This window comes from Arvicanthis niloticus, chromosome 2, assembly GCF_011762505.2.
Source record: "Arvicanthis niloticus isolate mArvNil1 chromosome 2, mArvNil1.pat.X, whole genome shotgun sequence".
NCBI classification, from domain to species: domain Eukaryota; kingdom Metazoa; phylum Chordata; class Mammalia; order Rodentia; family Muridae; genus Arvicanthis; species Arvicanthis niloticus.
The window spans coordinates 122,632,836-122,646,906 of record NC_047659.1 but is presented as its reverse complement, the minus strand read 5'-3'; the positions used below and the strand labels follow the sequence as shown (position 1 = coordinate 122,646,906).

Genomic DNA, 14,071 nt, shown 5'->3' with positions numbered 1-14,071 from the left:
GACCCTTGCCTTGAAATATTGGGAAAGGCTGGGTTGATCGTCCAGCCCAGTGAGGGAGCTGTTCCAGATCTGTGTTGTTAGAGGCGTCTGAGAGGTACTTTGGGTCTGCCAGGTTTCTCACGGACAGACTTCATTATGTGCATGGAGTATCTGAGTGTCTGATGAAAGGGGCGTTGCCCTCAGGACCACAGGTCTCAGAGCATCACTAGAATGGCATCACACAGATCTCTGGGTGAAAGCAGCTACTTCTGCTGAGCATCCCATTATTGAAGCTGTGCGTGGCGGTGCACACATGTAATGCCAGCACTGGGAACCAAGCAGGATTGCTGTGCGTGCCAAGCAGCCTGGACGAGACAGTGAGAGCCTGTCTTCCAAAGCAAGCACATAAACAACTCATTATGTCTATAGAAAGCAAGGAAACATACTTCCTGTGGACACATATTTGGTAGTGTGGTGGCAAATCCACGGGAAAGGGTTTTTATGTGTCCACAGCAAACTGATAATGATTGTTGCTTTTAGGGGATGTGGCACTTGCAGGGCTTCATAGTTCATGACTTCTTATCTTCAGCAAGACGGAGCCTCATGTCACACATGTGACATTTTTTTGAGGAAGCACTGAGGGATACTTGTTTTGTTTTGTTTTGAAAGATTCTCAAAGGTTCTGAGATGTCCTGTAGGATGCCTGTGTCATCCTGGGTTTCTCAAACTGATTTGGCCTGCGAACACCTTCTCCGAGAAATGCTTTCTTAGCTTACTGCCACCTCTGGGCCAGCACTGCACAGGAGGGAATACTTATGCTGACAACTGCACCCCTTCATCTTTGGGGCTGTCTTTCCTGGACAGCTGTCTTCAGAATCAGGCCATACACATTAGGAGAAGACCCAGGAATGGCTCAGGGCAACAGTCTGTACCCAGATCAGGACACCAGCAGTGTGAGAAGTTTGTGTAGCCATAGGCTGTGCTAACAGAGGCCAAGTGAAAAGAGAAAGGTGACCATTGTATTCTCCTCCCTTTCCCAGGCAGAGTCCTGTTGTGAGCCTCACGCTTAGAGACTATGGACTTGTAGGACAGAAGTCTAGGCCTCCTGTCCTGAAAAAGAGAGCTCAGAAGGGCTGGGACTGGGTATGGTTTTGCCTTTAGTCCATGGGCTGTCACCGGGTGAAGGGACTGGATGTGTTTTTGGGGCAGGCTTGGGACAAAGAAATGAGAGGGCTATGCATAACTGACCTTTTAATATGAGGAAGAACTTAAAAACCATCATGTGTGTTCTGTGAGCTCATGATGTGTAAGTGTGGATGCTGTTGTCATAGTGCGCATGTGCCTGTCAGAAGGGAACTGTGGAGTTGTTTCTCTCCGTCCACCTTTATGTGTGTTCTGGGGTTTAACTCAGGCTGTCCAGCTTGCAATGCAAGCATCTTTACCCCTGCTCCATCTTTCTTACTTACTTACTTACTTACTTACTGTTTTATGTGCATTGGTCTTTTGTCTGTGTGAGCATGTTGGATCTTAGAGTAACAGACAGTAGTGAATTACCATGTGAGTCCTCTGGAAGAACAGTCAGTGCTCTTAACCTCTGAGCCATCTCTCCAGTCCCCAGGAATAACTACCTGTGATTGAAGGAGTGCACTCCACTTTGGGAAGCACTAAGAATGGTGGGCTCCCCTTACCACTTGCAAATGAAGGAAAGAATCAGGGGCTGCACAGCAGCCATGGCGCCAGGTTTGGAGTCGAAAGACCCTGGACTTGATGGTTTCCCAGATGCCTGATTTCGTCACTCCAGAACCACCGAGACTCTGAATCGTGATGGCAAGCAGCATCCCCGTGCTTCCCAGGTCCACATGAAGAATCTCAGGGACACACCTGCTCCTTGTGCCCAGAACAGAGTGGGAGTCTGGAGAAGATGCTGACAATGACACTTGCGAGCTGGGCAGCGGTGGTGCACGCCTTTAATCCCAGCACTTGGGAGGCAGAGGCAGGCAGATTTCTGAGTTCGAGGCCAGCCTGGTCTATACAGAGTGAGTTCCAGGACAGCCAAGGCTATACAGAGAACCCCTGTCTCAAAAAAAAAAACAAAACAAAAAAAGAAAAACAAACAAACAAAAAACCAAGACAATGACAGCTGCTATGCAGCTGTGAGTACAGCCATGGCCACTGCTCCTGTCATTTCCTGTTGTAGCCTCTCAGTGGCTGTGTGGGACAGGACACCTGCTGTGGCTGCCACCACTATTACCCTGTGACCACCTCAACCACAACACCTGGTGTGAGCGTTCACCTCTGCCACAGCGACTCTCACTGTTATGTCTGCTCACCACGTGGTCTTTGTTAGGCCATTCTTCTCCAGAGCCATCTACTTGTTTTGTTTTTTGAGACAAGATCTCTTTCTGGCAGAACATCCTCTGATTAGGTTAGGCTGTTTGACCAGCAAGCCCAGGAATCTGCTTGCCTCTGCCTCTCCACTGCTGAGATTATAAGCATGTACCACCGTATCTGGCCTTTCTTCCTTCCTTCCTCTCTCTCTCTCTCTCTCTCTCTCTCTCTCTCTCTCTCCCTCTCCCTCTCTCTTTTTTCTTTCTTTCTTCCTCTCTTTCTCTCTTTCTCTTTCTTTCTTTCTTTCTTTCTTTCTTTCTTTCTTTCTTTCTTTCTTTCTTTCTTTCTTTCTTTTGTTCTTTCTCTCTCCCCTTTCCTTCCTCCCTCCCTGACCCACCCTTCCTTTCTTGCTTGCTTGCTTCCTTCCTTCCTTCCTTCCTTCCTTCCTTCCTTCCTTCCTTTACACATGAGTTCCAGTGATGGATTCTTATGCTTGTGTGGAAAGCAGTGTATGGCCTGAGCTCCCTCTTCTCTTCAGGCATTCCACCTCTTTTATTGTCTCTTCTCACTGTTGCTCTCACCACCACTGTGGTGGTCCACATAGGCTCAAACATTTGAACACTTTGTCCCCAACTGATGGTACAGTTTGGGAGGCTTAGGAAGTGTGGGCTTGCTGAAGGAAGCATGTCACTGGGGTGGGGGCTGGGTTTTGAGAGTTAAAATATTCATTTCTGATTCCTTCTCTATGGTTCAAGATATTAGATAGGGCTCGGCAGCTGCTCTGGCTGCCATGCAGCCATGGGCTGCTTCTGCTCCACCATCATGGACTCTAACCCTCTAGAAGTGTGAGCCCAAATAAACTCCTTCTTCTACAAGCCACCCTGGTCCTGGTATTTTATCACAGTAATAGAAAAGTAACTAAAATAGCCACTATTGATGATTTTTTGCATGTATATGATGTATGTTTATGTGTGTTCGCATATGTGTGGATGCACATCTGTGTACAGGTATGTATCTACATGGGTACATGCCTGTGTGGAGCTCCTGAAGTTGATGCCTTCCTTCATCACTTGCCTTATATATTGAGGCAGGATGTTTCACTTGGACAGTCTTTCTGCCAGCTTACTCTGGAGATGTTGGGTCTCTGCCTGTGAGTACTGGGATTATAGGCCCCGCTGGGGATCCAGACCCTGGTCATCACCCTTGAGCAGTAGTCCTTTATCAATTGAGCCATCTCTCAGCTACTGCTGCCACTCTCCTTGCTGATTGCTGTTGCCGAGCAGATGGACAGCCACACTACCGCTGTCATCATGGGTCTGCTTTGCATCCCGCTGCCACTGCTGCAGGGCCCAAATTTCACTTTGGGGAAGAAAGGGTTTAAAGCCCCTGTGGCAGGTGCTGCACAGTTCCCTGGGATGCTCTACTCACCAGCTTGCTGGAGGATGTGGGGTCCGGCACATACACGGGGCCCTTCTGATTGGCACTTGGCTCTGTTTTTGAGGCCTTGCTTCCTTCTCGGAGGAACCTGGACTTCACACATCCCATCCTGTAGCCAAAAGAAGGGGAGACAGGAGGAGCTGAGGCTGGGAAGAGCCCCACAGGGGCCTTCACATTCTCACTCTGCCTGCCAGCCCTGAGTGAAACTACTTGGGTCCTTGGCTTCTCCCTGACTCTTCTGCCATGGTGCTTGGCCAGAGCCCATATGGTTCTAGTCCTGGGCTCCAAGGACCACCAGGATAGGGAATATATTAAGGAAAATTGTGAGAATAATGGAGACGGCAGATCTGTGGAGCAGAGTGGGTGGTGGATACTGTTGGCCTTGGGTCAGGAAACTGAGCTGATTCCTGGCCCCTGCACCCCACTGCACCTCATTTATCATCTCACCTAATAAGTTCCCTACTGCAGAGCACTCCAAGCTTGTGGCAATGACACGAGATAATACTACACTGTCACCATGTGTCCCAGCAATGAAGATGAGTAACATGGCTCCAATAATCCAGACTAATACCTGGGCATCATCTTCTTGCATTAAGATTGATTTATAACTCTATCCCTCCATCCCTTTTCTTTCTCATCTCTTCTTCTCTTTCTAGTAGGTTTATCTGTTCATTTATTTATTCATCCATCCATCCATCCATCCATCCATCCATCCATTCATTCGTTTATTCAGGTTGCACTTTTTTTAGAGGGTTTCCAACACCTCTGTGTAGCAGAGGATGACCTTGAACTTCTGATCCTCCTGTCTCCACCTCCCAAGTGCTGGAATTACAAGCATGCAGCATCTTGTAGAGTTTATGTGGCATTATAGATGGAACCCAGGACTTTGTGCATTCTGGATAACCAATCTTCCAGCCTTTCTTTGACCAACATTTATGTTATTTTTTTCTAAACCATGAATAAGACAGACCAGCTCATGTTCTATGGAGCTTAACCGGGGATGAGCGGGGGTCATAGGTAACAAACTAGTGAATAGGAAAACAACACGACAAATTTAGTGACAAGTGTGAAGGCAGCGAGAGATGATGCTGGACAAAATAGCCGGGCAGGGCCCTGGGGGTTGACAGATGGGAAAGGCTGGGCGGGGCCCTGGACATGGACAGATGGGAAATGCCTTTCTTGGGTGAACTTAGCCCAGGTTTCTGAGTGACACAATTGAGTCTGAAGGTAGAATATGCTAGGCAGGAGGACTGCAAGTACAAAGGCACTGAAGTTGGGATGTCCACGGAGATGTGGAGTTCTCCAAGCAGGAAAAGTCTGTGACGAGGCCACCACATCTCACAGGCCTGGGAGGAGGGTGCAAACTGTGCAGACTTTGTGGCTCAATTTGTGCTTTTTAACTTCACTTTACTTTTATTTTCCAGATTGGCCATTGAGCCTACTGCATTGAGCTATATCTCCTGTGCGTCAATCTGCACTTTAAGCTGAACCATTGGTTGCTGGGGGTTCTGGAAGCAGGCCATGGGCCCTGTGGGAGATTGCTATGATTGTCCTGTCATGGGTGACAGCAGTTCTGGGGCCTGAGGGGCTAGAACCCCATCGTTTGTGGGTATATCTCTCAGACTTTGCTGCCATATTAACTTAAGAGGAAACACATTCACCTGTTTGTTTTGAGACAGTCTTGCTATGTAGCCCAGGCTAGCTTCAAAATCACATTTTTCATGCCTCAGCCTCCTAGTGACAGCTGTGTGTCACCACACCCAGGTGTTGACCTAGTAATTGGAGACAACTGTAAGAAGCTAAGGGCATAGCTCTGTGGTAGAGGGACAACGTACGTGAGATCCTGGAACTGAGACCCAGGCTGGGCTGGACCCCAGCATGGCATACACAAAACTTCACTGTAAACATTGCTAAAGCACTTCTTTTTTCTACATGGGCCCATGTGTTTGCAGAGAAAGTGGGCTGTAAGCCACTCTAGGAGGAAGTGCTGGCTTCTCTAGGACTGCACAGTCAGTTCTGAGGTGTTGAGAACTTGGTTCTATTATGACCATAGCACACACTGCATATTATGACCTGCACACACTGCATCTCATCTGACTGAGGAAGCTGGAAGGCTTGGGCCTGGGTAGTACTTGTATGGGAAAACTCAGTTATACTTAAGTTGTTAGAGCCAACCTGGGCTACATGAGACCCCATCTCAAAACAAACAGAAACAAAAAACCGCCGTGATTTCTTGTATTTACCACTATTTGTCTATCCTGGGAAAGAACGCTCTTGTTTTCCTGGAATGCTATATCGTTAATTTGAAATTTTATCACAATGGATCAACTTCTTTATCATTTAAATCTGAAATCAGCACTTCTGATTAATGACAGAAGTTCTAGGAAATTAAGCAGCATCTTGTGTGTGTGTGTGTGTGTGTGTGTTTACACTGCACCAGATCACAGAACATTTGGTACGCTTTGATCCGCTGGAGGAACTTGGTGTGTGAGGCAGGGCAGCTCCATCACCCTGCATGGGCAGTGACAGATGCAGCTGTGAGCATTGCAGCAAAGAATCCCTAGGCCCAATCATAGAGTGCATCATTTACATAGCTGATTTACATATTCATGAAGACCCAACTCCAGACCCTTCTCAGGAAGGATGGCAGGATGGCTTCTCTCTCTCTCTCTCTCTCTCTCTCTCTCTCTCTCTCTCTCTCCCCCTTTCTTGGTGCTGTGGACGGAATCCAGGACAGCATGAATGTCTAGCAAGAATCCTACCACTGAGCTGTGTCCTCAGCCTGCATGGGGGGGGGGAGGTGCTTTGTCTCACGGGTCGGGGTTGTCTAAGGGAGCTGAGAGAAGTGAAAGTGTGGGCTCAGGGAGCCCCACAGAAACCTCACCCTAATATTTCCATTTATGAGCATACTGCCACCAGGTGGGGGTGCGTGGTGGGAGGTGTGACTCAGTGGCTTAGCACTTGCTGGGCAGCAAGGGGCCTTGGGTTCAAGCCACACCCCCTAACAGATGGCAAAGGAACAAGTGGTAAAGATGCAAGGGTAGTCTGCGGATCCTCTGGCTCAGAGCTGCAGCCACTACACACAGGAGGAACGTTTGAAACAGGAAATTCCTATCACTTTGGAGCAGGTACCACGTGTGCCATGGTGTGTATATAGGGGTTTCAGAGGACAGCCTTGGCTGCTGGCCTTCCCCTTCCTCTGTGTTTTGAAATGGTCTTATAAAGGAGAATTCCTGGAAAAGAGTTATGTCTGCAAAAGCTGATTGACTGATTACATCTCCACTGATGCAGAAAGGCTATGATGTTGCAGGGGTCCAGAGTCTAATTACAGACGACTTTGACTCTCCTAGATAGACATTCCTTGGCCACCTATAACATTCAGTGACTTAACAGATATAAGCCTTCTGGAAGGCTTAACAAGCCCCTATTTTCCACCATTCAAAGGGCTAAGAAAGCATTCAGACAGCGTCTGAAGCCTATAGCAGAGATTCTCCTGCTTTGCTGTAACCACCTAACTCACATGCCCACTGATGGATTTGAAAAGCGTCATGATTTATAATTCTCTTGACTTGTTACTATAAGAACTTCATGGGACTACCTCCATGTTGGAACACGGAATTTGGGGTGACCTAAATCTGCATTCCTGACTATAGTCACTCAGCTCCAGAATAAACTCTAATTCCTTTGTGTCCATTGTTTCTGGTTCACCCATTGCCTATGCCAGGCTAGGTGGCCTGAGAGCTTCTGGTGACTCATTCTCCTGCCTCCACCTCCCATCCTTCCATAGGGGGCACTGGGATTAAACACCCATGTGACTGTGTCCAGCTTTATGTAGTTCTGTGGATCCAAACAGGTTGTCAGGCTTGTGGCGAGCCCTTTACTGCTGAGGCATCTTCCAGCGACTGATCACCTGCTCAGACTACCTTGTTCTTTACATATGGCTTTTGCTCCATGGATCAAATTGAGAAGTGAAACTTGAATGCACAGGATCACATTTCAAAGCCACAGAGACAGAGAGAGAGAGACGCCATTGTTAGAGATAGATTGGTGATGGCCTGGAGCAGGATGAGGGGCGTTTTATTGAACGGAGGCATCTTCAGTCTTAGAAGATGATGGGGGTTATTAAGGTGGATGATGACAATGGTGTCACATTATGAATGTATTTAAATGCTACTGAACTACACACTTAAAATGTTAAGGTGAGAGACTTTGTGTCATATGCATTTACTACAACCGGCTTCTACATCACATATATCCTCCCTCCTCCCTCCTCCCTGTAGGCCTCCCTCTTTCTCCCCCGCCCCCACCGCACACCATACATGTATATGCAAACTTATATCTAGGTGGGGCTTTTGATAGATAGATGGCATTTGTCTTCCCAAGCCTGGCTTATTCTACCTATCCCAATGGGTGTTAGTTTCCTCCTCTTTTGTAAAAACTGCATAATCTTATTCCTCTCTACAGATTAATGACATTCCATTGTGTATATGTATTTCACTTTCTTTATCCACTCAGCTGATGACAGACCTCTAGGCTGGTTCCACTTCCTGGTCATTGCGACTAGTTCAGCAACCTTCCGGGTATATACTCAGAAGTGGTACAGCTGGGTCACATGGTAGCTCTAGCTTTAGGGTTTTTGAGGAACCTTCATATTGATATCCATGGTGGCTGCACTAGCCACTCCCCTCAGCATCCACTTTCCTCACTAGCATTTGCCATTGTCCTTTTGCTTTTTATTTGTTAAGGGCTCACTATGTAGCCCAGGCTAGCCTAAAATTCACGACAATCCCCCTGCCTCAGCCTCATTTGTTTTCTTGATGATAGCCATTCTGACTGGGTGAGATAAAAGTACAACATAGTTTTACTGTACAGTTCCCTGTTGTTTAAAGATGTTGAATATTTTTCCCTCAAATGCTATTGGCCGTGTATTTCCTTCTCTGAGAACTGTGACATACTTAGTTCATTATCCCACGTATTGATTAGATGACCTGGCTTCTTGTCATTTAGCTCTTGCAGTTTTTAATATTGTCATTATTAATCACTTCTCTGACATAGTTAGAAAGTATCCTTTTCCATTTCATGGACTGTAGAGCCTTTTAATTTCACACAAGCCTGTTCATAACTCTTGGAGTCCTTTACGGGAAATCCTTGCCTGTGCCTCTATTTTGCAGGGCTTTGCCTCTGCCTTTCCTGGCAGGTTCAGGTCTTGCAGGAGGGTCCATTTTGAGTTGATTTTTGTACAGAGTGGGATACATGGGTCGAGTTCCTTTCTTTTACATTTGTGTGCTCGGTTTATTAACTGCGAGTTTCTGCATTAACCATCATGCCTTGCACAAAGAAACTTCTCTGACAAGACCTAAAAATGGCACTTATCTCGGTGTAATGTTCATTATTAGCAAAATAGTAGTGGTGTGTTCACATCTGGGGCCTATGATCTCCCCCAACCGTGGGTTCTTGGCCAGATTTTAAAAAACAAAAAACAAAAAACAAAAAAAACAAAGCAAAATGACACGAGTTGGTTCCCTTCTGCAGCACAGACCTTAAATCCAATCATAAAGTTCTTGGTTATTTTTCTACCTTTATACTACTATTGCACCCAGGGTCGGTACTGTCACCCAGACCCTGAAAAACAGATGTCAAATTCTCTCACTCACATGTGGGTCCTAGCCCAGAATCTTTAGATTTGTGTGTTTAACCTGAAGTACTTGTAATGTCTGGGAAACTAGAAAGAGCTCATTGATGGGAAGGGGAAAGGGGTTTTTCTTCCTAATTCTGTGAAGAACGCCATTGATGTTTTGATGGGGATTATACTGAAACTGTGTATTGCTTTTGGTAACATAGCTATTGTCACAGTATGGAGTCTGCTAATCCATGAACATGGAAGCTCTCTCCCTCTTCTCGTATTTCCTTCAATTTCTTTCTTTGGTGTCTTGAAATTTTCACTACGAATGTATTTGACCTCCTTAGTCAGATTTATTCCTGGGTATTTTTTTTTTTTAAGCTGTTGTGAATAGGATTTTTTTCTGACTTAGTTTTCAACAAGTTTATTATTAAAATATAGAAAATCTACTGGATATAAAAATATAGAAAATATTTCTATATTTTTCTTTTATCCTGCTACTTAGCTGGAAGTGTTTATCAGGGCTAAAAGTTTTCTGGTGGAAACTATAGAGGCTTTTAGGTGTAGGATCATAAACCAACAGCTTATAACTGGCACTTGAGAGGTTGAGGTAGGAGGATCACATGAGTTCGAGCTAGCTTGAGCTACATAGAGAGTCCAAGGCCAGCCTGGCACCACAGAGAGATCCTGTTTCAGAAAATGCACAAAACAAAACAAACCACAACAAACAAACCCAAGAGTACAGATCATGTAATATTCAAATGGGGGTGATCTGACTTCTTCCCTTTCTATTTGTATTCCTTTTTCTATCTTATTGCTCTGGATAAGACTTCAAGCACTACATTGAATAAGAGTGGACAGAGTAGATACCCTTATTTCTGATTTGGGAGGAAATGTTTTCAGTTTTTCCCCTCTTAATATTGTGTTGGCTGTCAATCTGTTGTATAAAGCCTTTATTATGTTGAGGACTATTCCTTCTATTCCTAGTTTCTTCAGGCTTTTCTCTTTTTATCAGAGATGTTAAACTTCATTAAAGGTACTTTCTGAATCCATTGAGATGATTGTGTGATTTCTGTCCCTAATTCTATCTACGTGTTATGTTACATGTACTGTGAATGTTGAGTCGTGCTTGCATCCCTGGAGTGAAACCAACATGGATGAAGTGTATGGTTTAAGTGCATTCTTGTTTGCAAGTGTTTTACTGAGTTTGTGTGTGGTGTGTGTATGTGTGTGTTTGTCACACACTATGTTTGTCAGGGACATGGCTGGGTGTGTTTTTTGCATCTGGGTGAAGCTAGCTTTGTTCTTTGAGATTGGTTCTCTTCTCTTGCTATTTTGTGGGACAGTTGGAGGAGACACTAAAATCTGAGACCCCCCCAGTGTAGTGAGGGTGAACTGGGAGTTTTGGTCCTGAGGTTCTGCCACTGCTGGCTGTGAGACAGGACAAGCCACCTTCCCTCTCGGTTTCATTTTCCTGTCTGTAATTAGGAAGCACTTGCTTCTCAGGCTTGACTTGAGATCTCCTGAGACAAAGGCTGTGACAACTGTTCAAGACTTGCACATGAACATTGCTTGTCAAACGTAGTTCCCAATTAGGCCCTGGGAGCAGAAGTTGCCTCCAGTTCCACACTGACTCAAAGCTGTTGACCACATCTAGGAAAACATCCTCACCTTTGCCAAAAGCTCACTGTGTGACTTAGGCAAGCCTCCGTTTCTCCAGAAGTGAAGCAGACCTACCCTGAGGGAGAGAACTGAAGTGTCTTCCTATGTGACATCTGTTTGCCTCTGTTAGCAGCCGCTCCCCCAGCTTTCCTCTGTGGACCCCTCCCTCAGGATCGGCTCATGGACTAAGGTAGCCTTAGTTTCAGTCTCCTGCAGGAATAGGTCTGTGACCAGAGTTGTAGCCAAAGAAGACAAGCAGACTGTGACTCAGTTCTGACCAAGGAGCAAGGAGCATCAGTCTATGGCCTCTGTCTGGGAAACATGTTTTCAGTAGCCACAAAGAACTGAGAAATAGAGACATCAGGATCCCCAAACTCAAATGCAGCCTGGCCTGAAGTTAGAGTCCTGTGGAGTTACCAATAATTTCCTCTGCTGCTTGGGTCAATTTGAATTAGATTTTTGCCCCATAATACCACACAGAGAGTTCTTCCCAGAATATGGGAGATTCTTAGGAGGAGGTTGCAATTCACACTCAAGGGTAAATGGCTGATTAGCAAAAACTTCTCTCATAGCATGTCTTGGTACAAGAGAAGTTAAGCTACGAGGGAGGTTCATAGAGGGTGAGGATGGGGATTATGGATCTTGTGAAGCTAGTGGCACTGAAGCCATGACTACCTAAATAAGTGCCTGACATATGAGGGTCTCTCCATCTAGGTTTGAAGTATGAGCACATTGTGTTCTTTTACCATATATAGGTATAAACCAGAATTAGGAGCCTATTCATCAGATGGGAAAATGAAGCCCCAAAGAAGAAATTCCTGTGGAAAGGGGCAGTGATGGGGAGAATGACTTCTCCTTCCTGTTGTTCCCCCTGAGGTCAACAACAGAGGATACTGGCCAAGGTCTGGGGGGAGCGAGAAGCCCAAAAAGGAAGCTCCTGGAAGTGGCAGCCACTGTGGGGGCCTGTGGCTTACAACTGTCTGTTTAGGGGAACCTTCTGTTCTTAGAACAGCTCAGCCACAGGGCTGGTGCATCTTTCTGATCAGTTGCTTTCTAAAGCAGTTTTTAGGGTACAGAGTCCCTGCAGGAGCCCTGGTTGCCATCTGAGAGAACCATGCTTACTCTGTACAACTTGTCTCTGGTGGACTCCTCATGTGCTTCCTCTCGGAGACTTAGCTTCCTCTGGCCGAGCCATGATTTCTGTGCACACAAAGTCTTAAAGGACCAGCCCTTCATTTTCAGGTGGAGTAAAAGTTCCAGAGAGGATCCACAGTGGGCCCTGGATCACCCAAAAGCAAGGGACCCCACCATCTTGAGAAAGACTTTGGCTTCTGCTCCCACGCATGGCTCAGCTACAAAGTTGGTATGAGACGCTTGAGCCCCGGTGGCTAGTTCAACTGCCAATCAAAATCTTAGGACTTTACCATTTTTACCATTTTGGTCAGCTCCAGAAATCTGCAGCATCTGTGAACTTTCTGGGATGTTTTTATCACATTTTATTTGCCTTGAGGCCAGCAGTTTGAAAAGTACAAGATGAGACTTGAAATCACCTGGGGTAGAATCCCGATTCTTTCTCTTAAAAATACAAGAGTTCTTTAAAATGTAGCCCAGGGGGCTGAGAAGAAGGCTCAGTGGGCAGGAAATCTTGCTATCCAATCGTGAGAACCTGGGCTCCCTGTCCCTAGCATCCAGGTATGACAACACTTATCTATAACCCCGGTGTTTGGAGAGACAAGAGACAAGAGGATCTCTGGGGCACGCCAGCTGTCAGTCTAGCTCCAGTTTTGGTGAGAAACCCTGGCTCAAAGGAATAAGGGGGAGAGTGTGGAAAAAAGAGGACACAGTGAACCTAACAAATTCCTGTGGCATCAGTGACACGGGCCTCCGTAACATCTAGGGTTCTTAGCAGCAGTTACAGAGGTGGGGAGGATGGTCCAGTTTGCTCAGTCTTCCTCGACAAAACCATGTGCTCCTTGGCTGGAGCGGACTGTGCCCTTTACACAGGGCATGGTGGTTGGCTTGGTGGCTTTTACTCTCACCTGCTGTTATTCCCAAGTCAGACACCCCAACCATATCTCATAGATGCAAGCCTCAAAGCCACTAACTAGAACGTGGACTGGAGATGTGTCTCAGTTGGTAGTGTTCAGCTTGCACAAACAGAGCCCTGAGTTCCAACCCCAGTGCCACATAAGCCAAGGGTTGCTGCAAGTACCTGTGATTTAGAGGGTGGAGGCAGAAGGATCAAAAGTTCAAGGCCATCCTTATTTTAAGAAGAGAGAGAGAGAGAAAGAAGAGAGAGGAGAGAGAGGGAAGAAAGAGAGGAGAGAGAAGAGTGTGTGTGGGTTGGGGAGATGCCTCAGTGGGTAAAGCTCTTACTGTTTAAGCAGGAGGATCAGACTTTGATCCCCAGAACCTTCGGAGATGCTGGGTGGGCATGGTGGCCTGTCTGTAATCTAGCCTCAGAAGCTGGAACAGGGAGACTAGCTATACTGGTAAACTCTGGGATTGACTGAGAGACCCTGCCTCAGTGAATAAGATGGAGAGCAATCAAAGAATATTCCTGGCATCAGCCTCTAGCCTCCTCACCTTACACCACACACACACACACACACACACACACACACACACACACACACACGTGGGTACACACACACATGCACGCATACACACACAAGAACACATTTTCACATCTTCCAGTTGACAGAGCTCTAGGTCCTGCTTTCCTTTATATTTTGGAGGGTGTGTCTATCATTTTAGGATAAATTTTTATTACCTTTAATTAACTATTCCTGTGTGTCTACATGTGGGTATATGCACACGAGTATGTATACTTGTGCAGACCAGAGATGATGGATCCCTTGGAGTTACAGCCTGACATGGGTGTTGGGTGCTATATTCTCATCCTCTGAAAGATCAGCAGATGCTTCTAATCACTAAGCCATCTCTCCAGTCTCAAGGAAGATATAGATTTAGAACACCGTGAAACAACAACAGATTTCACCGTGACAGTTTCATACACACACACACACACACACACACACACAC

At 46.2% G+C, this 14,071-nt stretch overlaps 1 protein-coding gene across 2 annotated transcripts in view; it reads right to left on the bottom strand.

Annotated features, from left to right (window-relative positions):
• The window catches only part of Hck (HCK proto-oncogene, Src family tyrosine kinase), a 43,630-nt gene that overhangs the window by 23,933 nt on the left and 5,626 nt on the right, over positions 1-14,071 (bottom strand). The window contains exons 1-2 of one of the 2 annotated variants that reach the window (XM_034496496.2): positions 5,406-5,433; positions 3,736-3,853 (exon numbers count right to left, since the gene is read on the bottom strand). In XM_034496496.2, coding sequence (XP_034352387.1) covers positions 3,736-3,852 — 117 coding nt within the window. In that variant the 5' untranslated portion in view covers position 3,853; positions 5,406-5,433. Of the gene's footprint in view, positions 1-3,735; positions 3,854-5,405; positions 5,434-14,071 lie in introns of those variants that run through there. The other variant, XM_076930006.1, reaches the window with a different exon arrangement.